At 33.7% G+C, this 18,876-nt stretch overlaps 1 protein-coding gene across 5 annotated transcripts; it reads left to right on the top strand.

Annotated features, from left to right (window-relative positions):
* Nucleotides 1–738: 738 nt before the first annotated feature.
* LOC107461042 (nuclear intron maturase 4, mitochondrial) lies at nucleotides 739–12,852 on the top strand. 5 transcript variants are annotated; one of them, XM_052252639.1, is made up of 10 exons: nucleotides 739–1,307; nucleotides 1,387–1,484; nucleotides 1,574–1,684; nucleotides 5,630–5,927; nucleotides 7,246–7,365; nucleotides 7,883–8,147; nucleotides 8,542–10,999; nucleotides 11,791–12,094; nucleotides 12,207–12,321; nucleotides 12,535–12,852. In XM_052252639.1, exons 6-7 carry the CDS (start codon nucleotides 8,045–8,047, stop codon nucleotides 10,857–10,859), a joined length of 2,421 nt encoding a protein of 806 aa, XP_052108599.1. In that variant the 5' UTR covers nucleotides 739–1,307; nucleotides 1,387–1,484; nucleotides 1,574–1,684; nucleotides 5,630–5,927; nucleotides 7,246–7,365; nucleotides 7,883–8,044; the 3' UTR covers nucleotides 10,860–10,999; nucleotides 11,791–12,094; nucleotides 12,207–12,321; nucleotides 12,535–12,852. The 5 variants fall into 5 exon arrangements, with proteins under 5 accessions (XP_052108599.1, XP_052108598.1, XP_052108596.1 ...); XM_052252638.1 differs by lacking the exon at nucleotides 12,207–12,321 and having other exon boundaries at nucleotides 8,542–10,994; nucleotides 11,818–12,094; XM_052252636.1 differs by lacking the exon at nucleotides 12,207–12,321 and having other exon boundaries at nucleotides 8,542–10,994.
* Nucleotides 12,853–18,876: the final 6,024 nt, after the last annotated feature.

Genomic DNA, 18,876 nt, shown 5'->3' with positions numbered 1-18,876 from the left:
GTGTAACACCCAAAAATTTTGAAAAGTCTTATTATGAACTAATTTCAAATTATATATTTATTTATAATTTTAATTTCAGAAATTATTTCATTGAAGATAATGAGAGACAACTTTAATTAATTAGATTTGATATAAATAAGTTTTTTATCCAAATTCTACAATTATAGATTATTTTTCTATTTTACAATTTAAAGTTTTAGAAATTCAAAAATGATGAGATTTGATTATTTAAATTAGAATTTTATCTAATTTTATAATTATTGAGTTATTTTATGTATTTAAATTATAAAGTTAGTAATTATGAAATAATAAAAATTTTTATATGATTTAATTCAACTAATATTTTTATGATTTAATATTTTTAAGTTTTAGAAACAAAAAAAATTAATTTTATTATTTTATAATTTTAGTTAGAGTATTTAATTTCAAACCAAATAATATTTTAATATAATAAATAATATTTTAAAATAATTTTAAAAATTTAATTAGATTTCAAACTAAATCCAAAAACCCCAAATTAAAAGGTTTGAATTTCACTTTGGAGAGTAAAGTATGATCTTCTATCCTTAAATATTTTTTTTCATATTTATTCTTAGTCCCATTTATAAAATCAACGGTGAACATTTTACTCTTTAAAGTAAAATTCAAATTTTAAAAGATACAAATCCAAATTAAAACCCTAACTCTAATTAAAACACATTTTCTCCCTTTGCCTAAGTAAAACCCTAGCCACACACATTCATCACCAACCCACACACAAACAAAACACACGCACACAACACAGCAGCAGCTGCTGAAAAAGAAAGAAGAAAGAAGGGGAAACTGAATCAGGGAAAGCGGGAAGAGGGAGATTCGAGAAGGAGAGGGTGCCGGTGGAGGTGGGAAGTCCGCGCCGCCACCATCGCGTCACCGTCGACAAGCCTCGTCGCCGTCGCCATTGGAGCCGCCGTCGAGGCAGAGCCGCGGAGAGGGAGTAAGACGCGAAGGAGAGGAGGCCGCGGGTGACTGTCCTCGAAGCCTCCGTCGTCACTGTGTAGAGCCGCCGCCGTCGTCATCATCGCGGGCTGCTGCTGCGCGTGTCATCGCCGCCACCTCTGGGTCCGTCATCGTCGAGCAGAGCCGTGGGGAAGCCACCGACGTCGCTGACGAAGAAGAGGGGAAGCGCGAGAGGGAGCCGCCGGGGAGAATCGTCGCCGTCGCCGTTGAGCTCCTCCACCGCCGTTCGGCTCACTGGGAACGTGGCTGTGATCACCGGAACCACCATCGGAGTTACCGCTGTTTCAGTTCAGCCGTTCTTCCTTGTCTGGGTAAGCGTTTCGTTCCGGAACTTTTGAATCGGTATTTCTGTTTTAAGTTGTTTAAGGATCTGAGGTTTTGGTGTCATAGGATCGGGTCTTGCATGCTGAGTTCTATGACTGTTGCGTGCGACATCAAGCTGCTGCGTCGATACCGGAGCTGCCACTGTTCTGTTCTCTGGTTTATTTGTAAGTACAGTATGTTGTTCCTCGTCCGGAACCTCTATAGTTGCTAATCTATTATATGTTTCTAAGGTCTTTGCAACGTTATGCTTTAGGATTATGTTTTGGTTCTTGCGTGCCGTGATTAGAGTTGCCGAGGATGCGGCTGCCGCCGTTGCGGGCCGAGAGAAAACGGAGCTTTATTGCGCGGTTGAATCGCGAACGAGGTAGGGGTTTTTTCTAAAAACTAATTTATTTTAAATTGGAATTGTTATAAACTGATATGATGTGCCAAATGCATTTATGGTGATTATGTAAGTCTTATGAATTGTCTGGTTTATCTTGGATGAATATGGTTGTCTGTTTGATTGCATTATTGACTGATTTTGTTAAATTGGAGATTTCTGAGTTGGTTTGATTTGAAATGATTTTGATAGTTTGAAAGTCTGAATTTTGTTTTATTGGAAACTGAGTTGGTCTTGAACCCCCTCCGGAAAGGGTTGAGGATTGGTTTGGTTGAGACTCGAAAAGGGTGGCAAAGTCTAAGTTTTAGGGGAAGTGCTGCCGAATTTTCTAACATTCTAAAACTTTGAAAGTATTAAATCATAAAAATATCAATTAGTTGATTAAATCATATAATAACCCTTATTATTTCATAGCTACTAACTTTATAATTCAACTACAGAAAATAACTCAATAATTGTAAAATTGGATAAAATCCTAATTTAAATAGCCAAATATCATTATTTTTGAATTTCTGAAACTTTAAATTGTAAAATAGGAAAATAATCCATAATTGTAGAGTTTGGATAACTTTAATTTATATCAAATCCAATTAATCAAAGTTGCCTCTGATTATCTTCAATGAAATAATATCTGAAATTAAAACTGTAAATAAATATATAATTTGAAATTAGTTCATAATAAAACTTTTCAAAAGTTATGGGTCTTATATCTACAGCCGAAAATAAGCTACAGAAATCGATGTTATAAATAAATTTGTCCAGCCTTCTCTTGACATTTCCTCTCTGCCAAGTGTATGGTGGCCCTGAGAAACCCAAGAAATTCAGGTTACAGTTTCTCATACAGCTAATAAATTTATTGGTGTTTTGTGAAAGATTAGAATTTCCCCCGGTATCTTCCAAAGTGACGACCGAGTTAAAATCTCTACTTAGGCACCAATGACCATTTATTTCCGTAGCTAACTCACATGGGAAAGAATAATTTTAATGGATCTTCTATCTGACCCGCGTTTGAAAGTCCAATACTAATGAACATCTGACTTGAACTGTACTTTCATCCGATACGACTTTTGATGGCTTTGTAACAAGTATCAAACTTGTAGCACCTTCATCTAGTTTTCCATTTGTATCACTTACATGCATTGGTCCCTGATCGATGTCTTCATCCTTTATAACGTAATTATTTGGATTTATGACGTAACCAAAATTATCCCACGTTGATGTATTTTCATAACAGGAAAACATTGGGGCAACACTTGTTGAAGGTGAAAAAAAAAACATCCATAAATATGTTTGTGTATGCTCCACCTCGAAGAGACGTAGACCAACTACTTTAGGTTATAGATCAACATTGCTAGCATCATGAATCATTGGATCACTAGCAATATTCTAATATGCTTTCAATTCTTCTTCTTTTGCTTTAGGAAGAGTGTTAGAGATATAATCATTTAAGTGAACCCAAATAAGGCTCTTGCTTTAAGAAGAGTGTTAGAGATATAACTATTCATCTTATTTTCCTCCTATCAGCTTAAGTTTTTGGGAGGAGTGATTTCATGACACTAACTCCTCTAGTTTACTCCATAGCCAGCTCTTATTTCCCACTTAAGGACTGCCATAAATTGCAATATGCCATTATGGTTCCCCTTGTTCATAGCTTACTCTCATGTGCACAAGTTATTTTTTAATTAGGACAGGTTCGATATTCCAAAAAAACTTATTCCAAAGGCACCAAATGCCTCTTACAAAACAATCCGCTTCACTAATACATTAGGAATCAACCGAAATTATCCCACTCTAATGTATTTTCATAACAGGAAAACATTGGGGCAACACTTGTTGAAGGTGGAAAAAACCCATTTATGAATATTTCCATGTATGCTCCACCTCGTGGACCAGCTACTTTAGTTGATAGATCAATATTGATAGCATCAAGAATCATTGGATCACCAGCATTATTCTGATATGCTTTCAATTCTTCTTTTGTAAGAAAGAGTTTTAAAATTTCACCAAAAGATTTTCTCAAAGAAATATCAAAAGATAAAACCAGGAGAAAAATTCGGCTTTAAATCGCGCAAAAGAAGAACAAAATTTAAAATAAAATAAATTAACCGACCATATTTTTCGTTAATGTGTTTGAATTTGAGATGCCAATTCAATGCGTGTTGTGCGAGAGACTTTTTACCCGGGTAACTGACATTTGGGAAATACACACATTTGTAACGTGGTTGTGGTGGTTGAAGTGGTTGTTCGGCGGTAATTCACACATAGTGATGGCTACAAGTGGTGGCAGGTTTTGAAATTCAGATTTGGTGCTAAATGTTTTGAGAAAAGAAAGTGGTGCTGAACGAAAAGAGAATAAAATTTGAGAATGAGTGGTTTCATGACATGGTATCAAATCTCTATGTTCTAAAGGTCTAGAATTGATCCTTGGTGAACCCCAAAAGTAAAAAATAACATAAGAAAAATAAAAGTAGAAAAGAAGGCCTATGAAAAAAAATCAAGCAAAGCCAAATAAAACACTTGTTTGAGGCGGAGTGTTAGAGATATAATCATTCATGTTGCCTCCTCCTATTAGCTTAACCTTTTGGGAGGAGTTGTTTCATGACACTAATTCCTCTAGTTTGCTCCATAGCTAGCTCCTATTCCCCACTTGAGGACTGCCATAAGTCGCGGTAAGCCACCCTGGTTCCCCTTGGTCGTAGTTTACTCTCATGTGCACAAGTTGTTTTTCAATTAGGACAGGTTCGATATTCCAAAAAGACTTATTTTAAAGGCACCAAATGCCTCCTGCAAAACCATCCGCTTCACTAATACACCAGGAATCTAAGCCTAGCTTTTTGATAGTTGCTTTGGATTTAGTCCCTGAAATGTGGGTTTCAAGAAGGAAAATTAAGTTAGTATGGAATCTATAGACAAGATCTTTAATAATAAGAGAACCTTTAGAGGTAGTTCCTCTAGAATTCCAAAAAATAATATTCATGATAACTAAAAATAGCGATAAGAAAATCCTCTTGATAAGACCCAGAAAATTAAGCCTCCATATAGGCTTATGTTCGGTGGAGACAAGCTCCTCTCAGCTTCTAGAGTTGAATTGAGTTTGCCTTGGTTTTAGATGTCCATCATATTTTTGTCCAGGTTTTGATCACCTGAATCTGGTGGCTCCTGCGGACTGCGGTCCTTCTGTACTTTGCTGCCCATACTCTCCCCCACCCATGAACTTGGATATAAGTGCAGTCGAGTGAGAGTCAGAGAGGTCAGTGATATGCATATAGGACTCCTATTTACTCTTGGCAATTTCTTTATTCAGTTTGAAAAATTGTCTCTAATAGTCTTGGTGTTTGACTTCCTTCTCTCTAGAGGCCTTTTGCTGCTCAACCTGAGGTTCTAAATTATTTTGCTTCAGCTCCGGGCAGCTTTTGGTTTCTCTTTGGCTTGTTAATTCTAGTTGTTTGTTTTGCTTTTTCTTGCTTATATCAGCATCATTTTCCTTAGTAATGACAAAGACTTGTTTCTGTTTTTGTACATCTTTCACCATATTAGAATGGTTATTTCGCTTGAGAGGGATCTGTGTGTATTTTCTTTCCTTTTCCACAGATTGTTGAATGATTTTAGGTTCATTATGGGCCCTCTGACCCTCTTTCTCCTAATTTTCTGTTGCCAAAACTTGAAATCTAGACGTATAACCTCCTCTTTTTTTCTTTTGGAATGTCCCTTGTTATCTGCTTATCACTTCTCTGGTTTTTCTTAACTAACATATTCTCTGCTCCATCAGTAGCGATCCCATCAATTAAGACAAATTTCTTTCCTTTTTGAGGAATATTCTTTGATACTTCGATGCTAGGATTTTATTTTGCACGATTATCTGATCCTTCCTATTTTGTTGATCCTGATCATTATTCACTTTCTAAAATTGCTCCTTTCCTTTTCCAGCGTCTATTGTTCTACCCCCCATCTTCGCCAGCCGCCGCTGTTGCTGCCACTATGGGGCTGCCTTCTGATAGTTCTTGATATTGACCGATAGGGGGTGTACATGGGCCAGGACACACCGGGTTTGCCCTAATCTAGACCCGACCCGAAATATATACTGGGCCTATGCTAGGGCTGGGTCTGGGTTTGGGCAAACCCGGTGTGGCCCGGCCCATGTACACCCCTAGTGATTTGTTCTGCCCAAATAGAGCCTTTATTTGCTTGTGTATGATTAAACCTTGCTGCTTTATGACAGAATGAAGTAATTGACATTCTGGAGCCTTAATTTGCTTGTCATTTGAATTTAATTAAACACAAATGGAAGGATAAATGCCTTAGTTTGCTTCTGTTTTGCTTGCCATTTAGGTTCACTAATCCATCTTCATTAAACACAATGTAATAAGTGTCTTTCATATGATTGTTTGGCGTTCCTGATTTATCTTTTGTTCATGTAAATTGACTCCTTTATGGCTATGCTATTTATGACTGCTTGTTAAACCAACCATATTCGTGTCTTCTATTATTGTCTATGTTAATTTTATTAATTGCAATATATATTAGAACACACTGAATATTATTGTTCATTATTGAAAAGTTGAGAAGAAGAAACACAATCTCTGGAATCACTCTGGTCCCATTTTGGATTACAAAATAATAGTTTACAATCAAGTGAATTTGAGGAATAAAATGAGTTAAGAAAGAAAAAGGAAGAAAGAAAGGTTGAGATATCCATGATCAGATAAAGGGCATCCAAAAACAATTGTGATGACTAAAAGATATATTTATATATGTACCATGTTGCTAAATGATAAAAAGGGAACAGATAGTGATGATGATGTCTAGTTATGAGCATTAGATCCTGAATAAAAGTTCAAGTAGCATGTTCCTTTCAAAATGTCTCCTACCTGTTGACAGCTGAAAATTCAACAACAAAAGGAAGCCAATAACAGCTGCTTTCCCACTTATGAATTTGTTATTCTCAATAAAACCAAATCCCCTTGGATATTCATCAGCAAACATTCAACCTATAATCACAAACACCATGGAACTAATCAGTAGAAAGCTGAAATTTGCTTGGATCCAAAGCTAATTAACTATAGAAGCAAGATTTTAATGTTGTGAGTAGTACTCTGATTTTTCATTAGGGAACATGGAATTAATGTGAGTTGAAATTTCTGATCTTGTATGTACTCCAAATTGATTTTAGCATATGCTACTTGATCTGTCTCTTTACTCCCCTCGGTTAGGTTTCCCTTTCAAATAAATTATTGAAATAGTGGAATCATTTTTAATATTTTTTGTTTTATTTTTTTCGTTCCTGAGTTGATATCTTGAATTTTTGCTGAATTTGTTGCAAATAGAGATTGAAAGTTGGATCTTCGTTTCCCTTAGATTGGGGTGGTTATGTTTGTGAACTACTGAGTTGGTGCTATCTTATGAAATTATGGCTTGGTTAGAAAAATTGATAGCAACGTTGGCTCAACAAGGATAAATCATTTTGGCTTAACCTGTAGTCAAAAGTAAGCAATATTCACCATAAGTTCTAACTTTTTCCCTTATTTTGGGATATATATGTTTAGGTTGCCATTGCAATTGATCAAATGGATATCAATGGGCATGGTGATGCTGAGGAGAACGTGGGAGATGCTACAGAAATACAAATATAGTGCTAAGAATTTTGCACTCTAAAAAAACTATAGGTATGAGAAAAAAATTTCTTTTTGTTGTTTGTGCTAGAAATCTACCTGATTAGTGAACTCTTACATTGTATATGCTTGAGGAAAACAGAAATGGTATTTTAAATTGCATAATCATCCAATCTTGTTGATTTATCGATGTTAACCAATTAGGAAAACCAAATTCCTCTTCACTTTGAATTTGCATAACATAATGATTTGTCATTTGTTATGCTCTTCTCACTAAAATAGATTGCTCTACTATGCTTAATACATGTTCAGAATGTGAGTGACAATGGAGTGTTTGTAGGAGATATTGGTGATGATGAATAGGTGGTAATAAAAATGCAAACAATGAGTTATAAGATTCAGTACCAGATTTCTTACTTGATGGTCAAGCAAAGATTCAACAAAACTGTTTGGATTTCTCTCACACTCTTCTAACAAAGATTACACAATTTGTGCTGTCAAATGTTGCTTTTCTCCCTTCTCAGCTTAACGGACTCCCCTTTATAGAAAAAAATTGGGTATTTGAATGTAGGTAGGTTAGAAGATTTCATCTCTTAGCGAGACATAACATATTGGAGGACATTATGTTGTTGGGTTAATGACTTAATACGGATGGTTCTGCAAAAGAAACTGCTATACTTTCTTTGCTTTGCTTCTCTGTGTTGAGTTGCTATTGGACTACCCTTCAGAAAGCATGACCCTCATTTTCAGCGCAACCAAGTTTCGTAAATGTGCCATATTACTCCACAACCTGAACTTTGCTGCACCCACCTCTTGTCCTTCGCTTATGCTTCTTGGTAATAATATTTCTTTCTCACTCTTTTCTTTTATTGAGTTTAATTTCATGCAATAATATTGTGAAATGTTTTACACGATCAACTGATCCAATTCATTTATTTAGACGATCTTTAAATAGTGTGAAAGTTAGTTATTTTCTCTAATGTAATGATATATTGAATGTTCTTGTAAAATATATTTACTGAAAGTGTATGAAAATTAAGTTCATTTTATTTAGGTTGCTTCTCCCAATAATAAAACATAGTAACTGAAAAAAATTGTCTTGCATCACTGCTCTCAAATTATGAAATTATATAGGCTATTGATAATGGAATTATCTAAAGAACCTAGAAATGCTTCAATTCATTGTATTTTTTTCTCGTGTAAACCCTAAGGACACGTCTGTTGTATCAGGCAAACATGTTGGAAAAGCACAAGGGGCTTCTTATTCAACTGCATTACCAGGCAATGGTGGTTTCTTGAAAGACGAAGACTTTGGAAAATCAACGTTAGCAATGGACCTTGCTTCTCTCGTTGAGGAATCCTCCAAAATTCTAGAGAGTAAACCCAGAAGTAGGATGGAGTTCAATAGATTTCTTGAAAACCGAATAAAGAAGAGGGTGAAGAATCAGTTTGTGAATGGAAAATTTCGTGGTCTAATGCAGAGCATTTCCGATGGAGAAACTCTACGTGATGCTTATAATTGCATCAGGATCAACTCTAATGTTGATGCAGAGTCAAGATATGACAGTTGCTTTCTCGATGACTTGGCAAAACAGCTCCAAGATGGGAGTTTTAATGCAAGTGCAAATACTTTCTTTGTCTCAACAAGAGGATCGAATGACAAACAAGTTCTGTTCCTTCCCAATTTGAGGTTGAAGGTAGTCCAGGAGGCCATCAGAATAGCTTTGGAAGTTGTTTACAAGCCACATTTCTCGAAGATCTCACATGGCTGCCGAAGTGGTAGGGGTTGTGCCGCAGCATTGAAGTATATCCGCAAAGGGGTTTTAAACCCTGACTGGTGGTTCACGTTGCTTGTGACCAAGAAGTTGGATGCTGCTGTCTTGGCTAAGTTGATTTTGGTAATGGAGGATAAGATAGAAGATCCTGCTTTATTTGATTTCATTCGGAGCATGTTTGATTCTCAGGTGCTGAATCTTGAGTTTGGGGGTTTCCCAAAGGGACATGGTCTTCCACAAGAAGGGGTCTTGTCCCCTATTCTAATGAATGTATACCTTGACCTGTTTGACACCGAATTCCACAGGTTGTCAATGAAATATGAAGCTATATATGATGGAGTTGGAATGCATAATGATCAAGATAACTCCTGCTCCAAGTTGCGTGGTTGGTTCAGGAGACAGCTAGATGGTAATAGTGAGTGTATAGTTGAGAAGAATTCCAGCGTCAAGGTTTACTCTTGTCGCTTTATGGATGAAATGTTTTTGGCAATATCTGGTTCCAAGGATTCTGCTGCTAATTTTAAGTCCGAGATCCAAAGTTATTTGAAGGATTCTTTGTTATTGGATGTTGTTCAAACGGATTTATTGCCTTGTGAAGGACCTCGTGGGATACGCTTTCTAGGAACGTTAGTCAAAAGAAGTGTTACAGAGAATCCTGGTGTAAAAGCTGTTCACAAGCTAAAAGAAAAAGTAGAGTTATTTACATTGCAAAAGGTAGAGGCTTGGAATTATGGGACAATTAGAATTGGGAAGAAATGGCTAGGACATGGTTTGAAGAAGGTTAAGGAATCAGAAATCAAGCATTTAGCTGATAGCAGTTCTATACTGAATAGGGTTTCCTGTTACCGCAAGTCTGGAATGGAAACTGACCATTGGTATAAACACTTAATGAAGATATGGATACAAGATGTTCAAACAAAACATGCAAGTGAAGAAACTATTTTATCCAAGTGTGTTGCCGAACCAGCTCTTCCGTTAGAGCTAACAGATTCCTTTTATGAATTTAAAAAACAGGCAGAGCAGTATATAACTTCAGAGGTAGCCTCTGTTGTTGAGCTTTTGCCAAATAATAACAGCTCATTGGGAAATATGATGACAAAAACTGAGATTATAGCTCCTCTAGAAGCAATAAAAAAGCGTCTTTTAAGATATGGATTGACCACTTCTAATGGATTCCCCCGTTCTACTAATTTGCTTATCATGCAAGATACAACTGAAATTATTGACTGGTTTTCGGGGATCATCATCCGCTGGATAAAATGGTATGAAAGCTGTGCTAACTTTAATGAGATAAAAAACTTAATATCAGATCAAGTTAGGAAATCTTGCATTCGTACTTTAGCGGTGAAGTACCGTGTGCATGAAACTGATATAGAAAAGCGGTTTGATGTAGAACTCAGCAGGCTTCCGTCACCACAGGATATGGAGGTGGAAATGACTAATGAAATGTCAGATACTCAAGCTTTTGAAAACGATGAGGCATTAATGTATGGAATTACTTACAGTGGTTTGTGTATGTTATCACTTGCAAGAATTGTGACCGAGGCAAGACCATGTAATTGTTTTGTCATAGGTTGCTCTTCTTCAGCACCGAGGGTCTATACTCTTCATGTTATGGAAAGGCAGAAATCTCCTAGTTGGAAGACTGGGTTTTCGACTTGCATTCATCCAAGCTTAAATAAACGACGAATAGGGTTGTGTAAGCAGCATCTGAGGGATTTGTATCTAGGATATATATCACTTCAGTCCATTGACTTTGGTGCATGGAAGTGAGTGTCCACAATTATACCAGAATCTTTATCAGGATTGGGTATTGGTCATGTATTACTTCAGTCTATTGATGGTGAAGAACGGGTAGAGATCAGGTATAAGATCAAGATGAATACTTATATCCAATTCTTTTAAAACGTAAGGTAATTCCTGTTCTCTTTTTGTTTTATTTTATTTATTTATGGTAGACAGATTCCAGGTCATTCAATCATATAATTTTTGTTTAATAAAGTTTATTTTAATTAATTTGACAATATTTACACAAGAAGGAATCAGAAAATGAAAATGAAAACACAACCTGGATTTTTGGTGTTGGCTATAAGGAAATTTTATTGCCCTGCCAAGTGCCAATGTACAGTAAATTATCATGTAATCTTTTAGAATTGCATATATGTTCACTCAAAAGGTCTTGGTGTAGATTTCAAATTATGGACACAAGTAATTGTAGGTTCAGGCTGAGGATTAAACTTACCATATATAACAAAATAAATAAGAGAAAGCTTCTCATTGCCATTTAGTAGTGAAAACCAATCATGGACACCCTTTACGGGAAGATTAGGTTTGGAGTGTAATTCTGGACCAAAGGAACTTGATATTCAGTTTCTCCTTTAGTTAAACTTTTGTTCATTTTTCTTTGCTGGACCTAGGAATCAGGATTAATTCTTGGCTGAGCCATAATTTATAGAGTTCCTGAATTATTACTGTTTCATTGTTCTGAAGTCGCAGAACAAAATCTACTTTGATATGGAGTGAGTTTTCAGTTATTGTTCCACCATGAGTGATGTATTTTGCATGTTTTTCTGATGGTTAATCTTTAACAATGACAAGTTGGCATCTGCCAGTGACTTGATTTTGGAAATGATATTTTCTAACATGAGTTCTATATACTTACTGCTGTGATATAACTTATTCTAGTTTTTTATTTCCATGATAGATATACATCATATACATCCTTGTTTAGCTGGGTAATGGCAAATGCAGCATGGTTTACATGTCCTTCAAGCAGTCCTTACCACATAACGCCATGCTGTTTTTCCCGTTAAATGAAGACATTCAGTGATTAGCAAGCAAGGATTGGAATGATTTGTTCCTTTCAAAGCTTGTCTATGTGGTTAGTTGTCATTGATCATAAGGCTTGCACCATTGGTTTTGGGACTTTCGGCCTTTTTAAAGTGTCTTATGGGATGCTGGGTGACTTGGTCTAGGACAATGCCACAATGGTTTCACCGAATTGTGTGGTAATATAGTCATAATTTTAGTAGTTGCCTTAAATTTTATTTACTTCGAAATATTTATCTGTCATGCTTATGCATTACCTTAGTTGACATTAATGTTCGGTATGTGAATCAGGCCTTCAGGGTAATATGTCTATAAATATTGGACATCTTGCTTATTCCCTTGATTTTTTACCTATAAATACTGCCCATCTTCTACAGACTGCATGCATGCTCTTTTCTTCTGCAAGGTGACTTGTGCTAACTTTGTTTGGATTGTTAGTTTCTTCCATGGTATTTTCTTCTTCTTTTTTTATGATCCATGAATTGTCTGGTAAGATTTAGTCCCTTTCAACTAATTTAGTATGTAGTCTTGTTATTTTTTCTATAACAATTTTTTCCCCGTAATTGTTATTAAAGTTTATGCCAATTTATGCTTAATCAAATAGACAATTGGTTTGCAGATACAACTATGCTTTCTTGTGGGACTTGAAGAATGGAACCGTGGTGTGTGCTCTGCTCTTTGCTTTTATGGAGCTGAAATCGTATGCATGCCTGCCTCTGTTAGTGATTTGTGACGATGGAAGAGATTCATTTTTCTTGAAATAAAAGAAAAAATGCAGTTTCTCCGTTTCAAATGAGTTAGATGTATACATGTTAACAAGCATTTCCTTAAGTTGTTTTATATGCTATCCTTATTCGTAGGCACTAAGTATATACTTTTTTCTGTAGAAAAATCCGAACTATATGAGTGCTAATTTGATTCTTGTTTTCGGTGGCTCAAGTCTGTTTACAGTTTGCATGATATTAGTGCATCCATATTTGAACTTTGGACATTATGCATATTTACCCAACAATAATGCTCTACATCCATACAAAAATCATCTACAAAACAAAGGTGAGGGATTTTAAGTCCCCCTCTTGAGAGAGTAATAGGCTCCCAATCTTTGTTTTGAACTAGTTTATTTATTAATTGAGATAGACGCTCAATACAAAGAACAAAAAGATAAAGGGATAGGGGTCTCCCTGACGGAGAGCCATTCCAAAGAAGGTTCATAGTCGGTGTTGAGATGTAGTAGTTAGCAACTTTTATAATATTTTTTGGTATATCTGTGTCTCTGAGAATGTCCATCACATAGGCCCAGTTAATTCTATCATAGGAAATTTTAGAATAACGGCTATTAACGTCTTATTAACGTCCGTAATCGTCTCAGGTTCTTTGAAAACATCTTTCACCCAGGCTATAAGAGATGTCTCCACCACATCCCAAGGTTGTTGGTAGAGTTTGGCCGGAAGGCCATCATTATTCATTACCAGGAGCCTTCCAACTCCCCATCGAAAAAACAACATCCTTGATCTCCTCATTTGACACTTCTCTAGATAAAGTTTCGTAATTCGAGTTCTGTAACCTGGGAAAAAGATTAGAAATAGCAAAGGAATTATAATTCAAGTTAGAGCAATAAAGATTTTTACAGAAATTAACACCCCAAGCTTTGAGAATGTCAACATGGTCCACCCATTCTCCATCTTCATTCTTAAGAGCTGTAATTTTATTTCTCTTCCTTCTCCCATTCGCCGTCAAGTGAAAGTACTTAGAATTTTTATCCCCAAAGTTGATATCACATCTCAACATTAGCTGCCGATAAGTTTCCTCCTGGGCAGCAATAACTTCATACTCTTTCCAAAAATCTTTTTGTAATTTCTCCAAGAACGGGTTACGATTGAAGGAGCGTTTATTATTAACGCCCTCCAGCCTAAGAAGGATGCGTTGCTTCTTCTTAAAGACATGCCCAAAAACTTCTCTATTCAAAATCTTAGCTTTCTCAACAAAGCTGACTATATTATGTAAAAAATCATCCTCCTTCAGCCAGCTATTTTTAACCATGCAATTGTAATTTTCGTGCAAAACCCAAGGAGCTAGAAATCTGAAGGATTTTGCTTCTTGTTCCCTTCTTGGTTTTTCCTGATTTAAAATATATTAATATAACATCTTAAATAAATATTTAAAATATGTTAATATAACATCTTAAATAAATAAATTAAAAATTAATAATTTATCTCTCTCTATGTAAAAAATGACCTATGGTATAGTTTAGACTCCCACCTTAACTCTTATCTCCACGTGGGTGCGCCATTAATTTATTTTACTTTATATATGTAGAATTTAATTAACATGTGCCTTAAAGACATATAATAAACTGGTAAAATTTTTTAAAATTTTTATTTAATAAATATAAAATAAATATATTAAAAATTTAAATTTTTAATATTTTAATAAAATTTTTCTTGTTTTATAACTTTAACATGTGTGATAGATAAAGTCATATATGTATACCTCTCCAAGATGTGAGCAGTGAGCACCACACTTGGCATCTTGATCTTCCAAAAGTGCTCAATATTGGTAATGTTCCCAATAATGTCAACAAATATCACATTGATTACTAGTCATTGGAACTTGAAATTATTAATGGCCAAGTTAAATTAAATTTGTCTTAACCTTGATACTAGACCTTGGTGGGGAACTGGGGATACACTTATTATATATATGTAGTACCATAGAAAAAGATAATGACATAATGAATGTAGCATATTAGTAGTAATATATTTTGTGTGTTACTGGTCTAGTTGACAATTATTGTCTTTTATAGTGCAACATTTTTATTTGTCTGATAATGCACAGTTTCTGAATAATGCTGAATAGTACACACATAATATATCTGATCGATTATTCAATTAATTAAAGAAAAAATATAGATAGACAATGAAAATATTAAATGATGTTAATAATGGATATGTCAGATGTTCTATTTAATAGACATATAGATAATTATGTTCATTATTTTTAATTGGATGGTTTTATTCATGCACAATTAATAATGGGTGGATATTCAATTCATTAGGTATGCGGATGGTTATCCTAATGTTAGAGTTTATGGAATAATTTGAAAATGGAGTGTTTTTTATTTTATTTTATTGGGCCGATTCTAGAATCCATTGTTGACATTATTCACAAGGATTAATCTCTACATACAAGTGTTTACAAGTTTACAAGTCATAATGAACCCACCCATTAAACGCACTGCTTGTTACGTGCTTTTTTAACAGAATTTTAAATCAATTCAAATCAATTAACGCACAAATATATAACTTCCATTTTTCAAAAGATTTCATTTCTTTTTTCGAGTTTCTTGCCAAATTTGTTGGATCTCCTTCATGCGTTCTCTCTTTGCTTCGTTTTTTTCGATTTTCATGATTTCTGAAATCAAGCTTTGAAATTGTTTTGAAGATAATGGAACTTCAGGAATACACCCAAACAATTACATAAATACACCCAAACGATTACAGAAATACACCCAAACGGTTATAGAAAGGATTACAGAAATACACCAAAACGGTTACAGAAATACACCCAAAGAATTATATAAATATACCCAAAAGATTTAAGAAATACACCCAAAACAGAGAGAGACATTATATTTCTTCTTGAAATCTTTTAATATTTTGCTGGTTAAGGATGAGTCACATGGTAAAGACAATCTAGAAAAAAAACCTAGAAGAACATTAAAACAGTATCTTGAATAATGTTTCTTCCTTTTTTCTGGTGATTTTTGATGGAGATTTGTATCTTTTCTTCTTGATTTCTTCATCTCTTCGCGAGGAGTTGGAACGTTTCTGCAGAATCGTAGTAGTTTGTTTTGAATGTCCCTTAAATCTTGATGGTTTGCGTTTTGATTGAGGAAGAAGAGGAAGAGTGAACGTGTTGTGGAAGGGACGCATGTTTTTTTTCTTAATGGTTTGCGTTTTGATTGAGGAAGAAGATCAAGAGTGAACGTGTTATTGAAGGAGCGCGTGTTTTTTTCTTGGATTTGGAGCAACTTGTATAACTTGTAAGCCAAAAGACTTGTATGTGTAGCAGGCCTCTATTCACAAAAGTCATTATCTACCTAACAAAACCCTTAAAATTAAATTACTAAACAAATTCTTGTTGTAGGGGGACAATTTTGTATTGTTCTAACAAACAACAACAAAAATATTTTATAAACACACCAATTTTTATCTCTTATGTTTTAAAGTTACATGTTAAAATTATAAATAAAAATCTTTTATTGAAAATATAAAAATATAAATATTTAATATATTTATTTTTGTATTTATTAAAAAAAGTTAAACCTTCCATTAATAAGTACTCTAAGAACATATGTTAGTTAAACTTTACAAAAAATACACTATTTATGTACATGATACTTTATACTTTTCTTTTTTGGATAGTATAATTGATCGTTAGAACAATCAATAAAATATTTTTATAGAAATATAAATAATTTTTTATGAATATAAATATATACACACACCATAATTAATTTTTTGTTTGTGTGTAATATAGTTGCAAAAATCAATTACTTTTTATTAGAGTGACTGCTTGATTCACTGAAAGTCCTCTCTGTTCGGGTCTTATGACAATGAAACTTGAGAGGGAAAAAAAGAAAGAAGAGATCAAGACATATATACTTCTGACTTTTTCTTACCTTTTATTTGTTTTTTTAGCACACTGAGCCAATAAAATCTAAAATACAGAATATGCATATTGTTTTTTTTTAATTATTATTATTATTTTTAAATCTCAGAAGTCCTTTTCCCTTTTTTTAGTCCTCATTAGTCATTATACATATTATTGTACTTATGTTGAGGACATACCTGTCCTGAAATTTGCATGCTTTCCAAGTTGATGCCTTGTGCCTTAATGCCTTATCATTTAAGTAAACTATTCTTTCTTTATCGAACCTTCTTGCTTTTTTTTTTCTCTTCTTTTCCTTATGGACTCTCCACCATGCTAAAGAAAAAATGTTGTTCTTGTTATTGTGGTTATGTGAATCTCGTTCTTCTTACCACTCATAATGCACATCATCATATATACATGTTTTTGAACATACACGTGTGACTGTTTAATATGCATACATTTTTGTATACAAGGGAACAACCATGTGCAACTGTTCTTTGTTATTTTTGTTTCGTATTCTTCTCTATATACACTAAATTTGTCTTTTTTAGAGCTTCGTCATATTATTATGATTATTGTTATTATTCTGTATTTAGAGTTTTAGTTATTGATGCGTGCTTCGGCATAGAGTTTAAGAATTATTTAATAATTATTAATTTATATTTTTAAATATTAAGTTATTTAATTTTATATATTTTAATTTTATTTATTTAATTAATAGATTCAATTTTATGTTAATAAATTTAAATTTTTTTATTTTAATTTAATATAAAATTATAATATTTCTTAAACTATTGTAGTTATTATAGAATGATCAGAGGTGTCAAAAACTTTTTTTAGTTTCGTGATGAAATCATAACGTGAACAAATGAGAATGAATAAGTTCTTTTTTTTGTTACATTGAAAAATTGAATAGAAAATTAAGTGATTTTTTTCGATTTAATTTTAAAACTATAGTTTAAGAAAAATTAAATTAAGGGACAATTTATCAAAATAAATAATTTTACTTCCAATTTTATCAGAATACACATCTTGCAAAACGGATACCAAAATACATTTTTTTCCATAAACTATATAAACCGCGATAGGACCCACGGTTTATAAATGAATGTAAACCGTAGGTCTCGCGGATTACGTTCGAAGCCAAACTGCACATAATCTGCGATAGGGGTATTGTGTGTGAATTGCAAACGTGCATAAACCGCTACACCTCTACAAGCTACAGCAATTTATGTTGATATGCAAAATGGCTAGAAACCGCGGCAGTGGCCTGTCGATTTCTGTGTACATGTATTTTTTGTTACAGTTAAACATTTTTCTAACTTAGACCTTCAAACTTAGCATAGTTTTCACCAGCTTCGGTGCTTTGTCCATGTCTGACATCTCATCGTGAAAAGAGAGAAGGGGTTGTTACCAACAAGTTTAGATTTTGTTTTTTATTTTCAATTTTTTACATTTAATCTTTTTTAAAGATAGCGTATTTCTAAATGTTGAAAATAATAAAAATATGTTTAGCTGGTATATAATAAACATATTTTCAATTTGTTAAATTTTTTATTTAGTCCTGAGTACGTATGATCTGAATTAAAAAAATTATGATGAATATTACTAGTCTTATTTTTTAATAGTTGATCTATATAAATGCAATTAATTATTTTAAGATTGTAATTTATTTCATGTTTGATATTATATAAAAATAAATTGTTCTTAAACTTGAAAGAAGACACGAGCATTATTGAGATTCTTTTGATCAAATAGCAGAAAATTTAACCAATGAAATGAGCCAATAATTAGAGAAGGTATAATCCGCACAAAAAATAAAAATAAAAATAAATAAATAAACACAACATCCCAAGGTCAAAAACATTGATCTTTTGATAAAATTGAAACAAAATAATAAAAAAATTACTGAAAAAATTAACAAAAAGAATATATAAAAAAAGAAAAAGCGAAATAACCTGAGAATTTGAGAGTATGATGGGAGAATAAGCAATAGAGTGGCCAGAGCCATAGTGATGCATGGTGATGCAGAGTAAGAAGATGGAGAGATGTAGATGCGAAAAGGGTAGTAATTTATGCACGTTTGTAATTCACACACAAAGCCAAACCCCAGTTTACGTTCATTTGTAAGCGGTTTATATAATTTGTGAAAAAAATGTATTTTGATATCCGTTTTGTAAAGTGTGTATCATGGTAAAATTAAAATCCAAATTATTTATTTTGATAAATTGTCCTAAATTAAGTCCTTTTTTTATTACACAAAAAATAAATAAAAATATACTAATTCTCTTTGTATTTAATTTGTACC

This window comes from Arachis duranensis, chromosome 8, assembly GCF_000817695.3.
Source record: "Arachis duranensis cultivar V14167 chromosome 8, aradu.V14167.gnm2.J7QH, whole genome shotgun sequence".
NCBI lineage: Eukaryota > Viridiplantae > Streptophyta > Magnoliopsida > Fabales > Fabaceae > Arachis > Arachis duranensis.
Note: the sequence above shows the minus strand (reverse complement) of the source record. Positions and strands in the feature narration are given on the sequence as shown.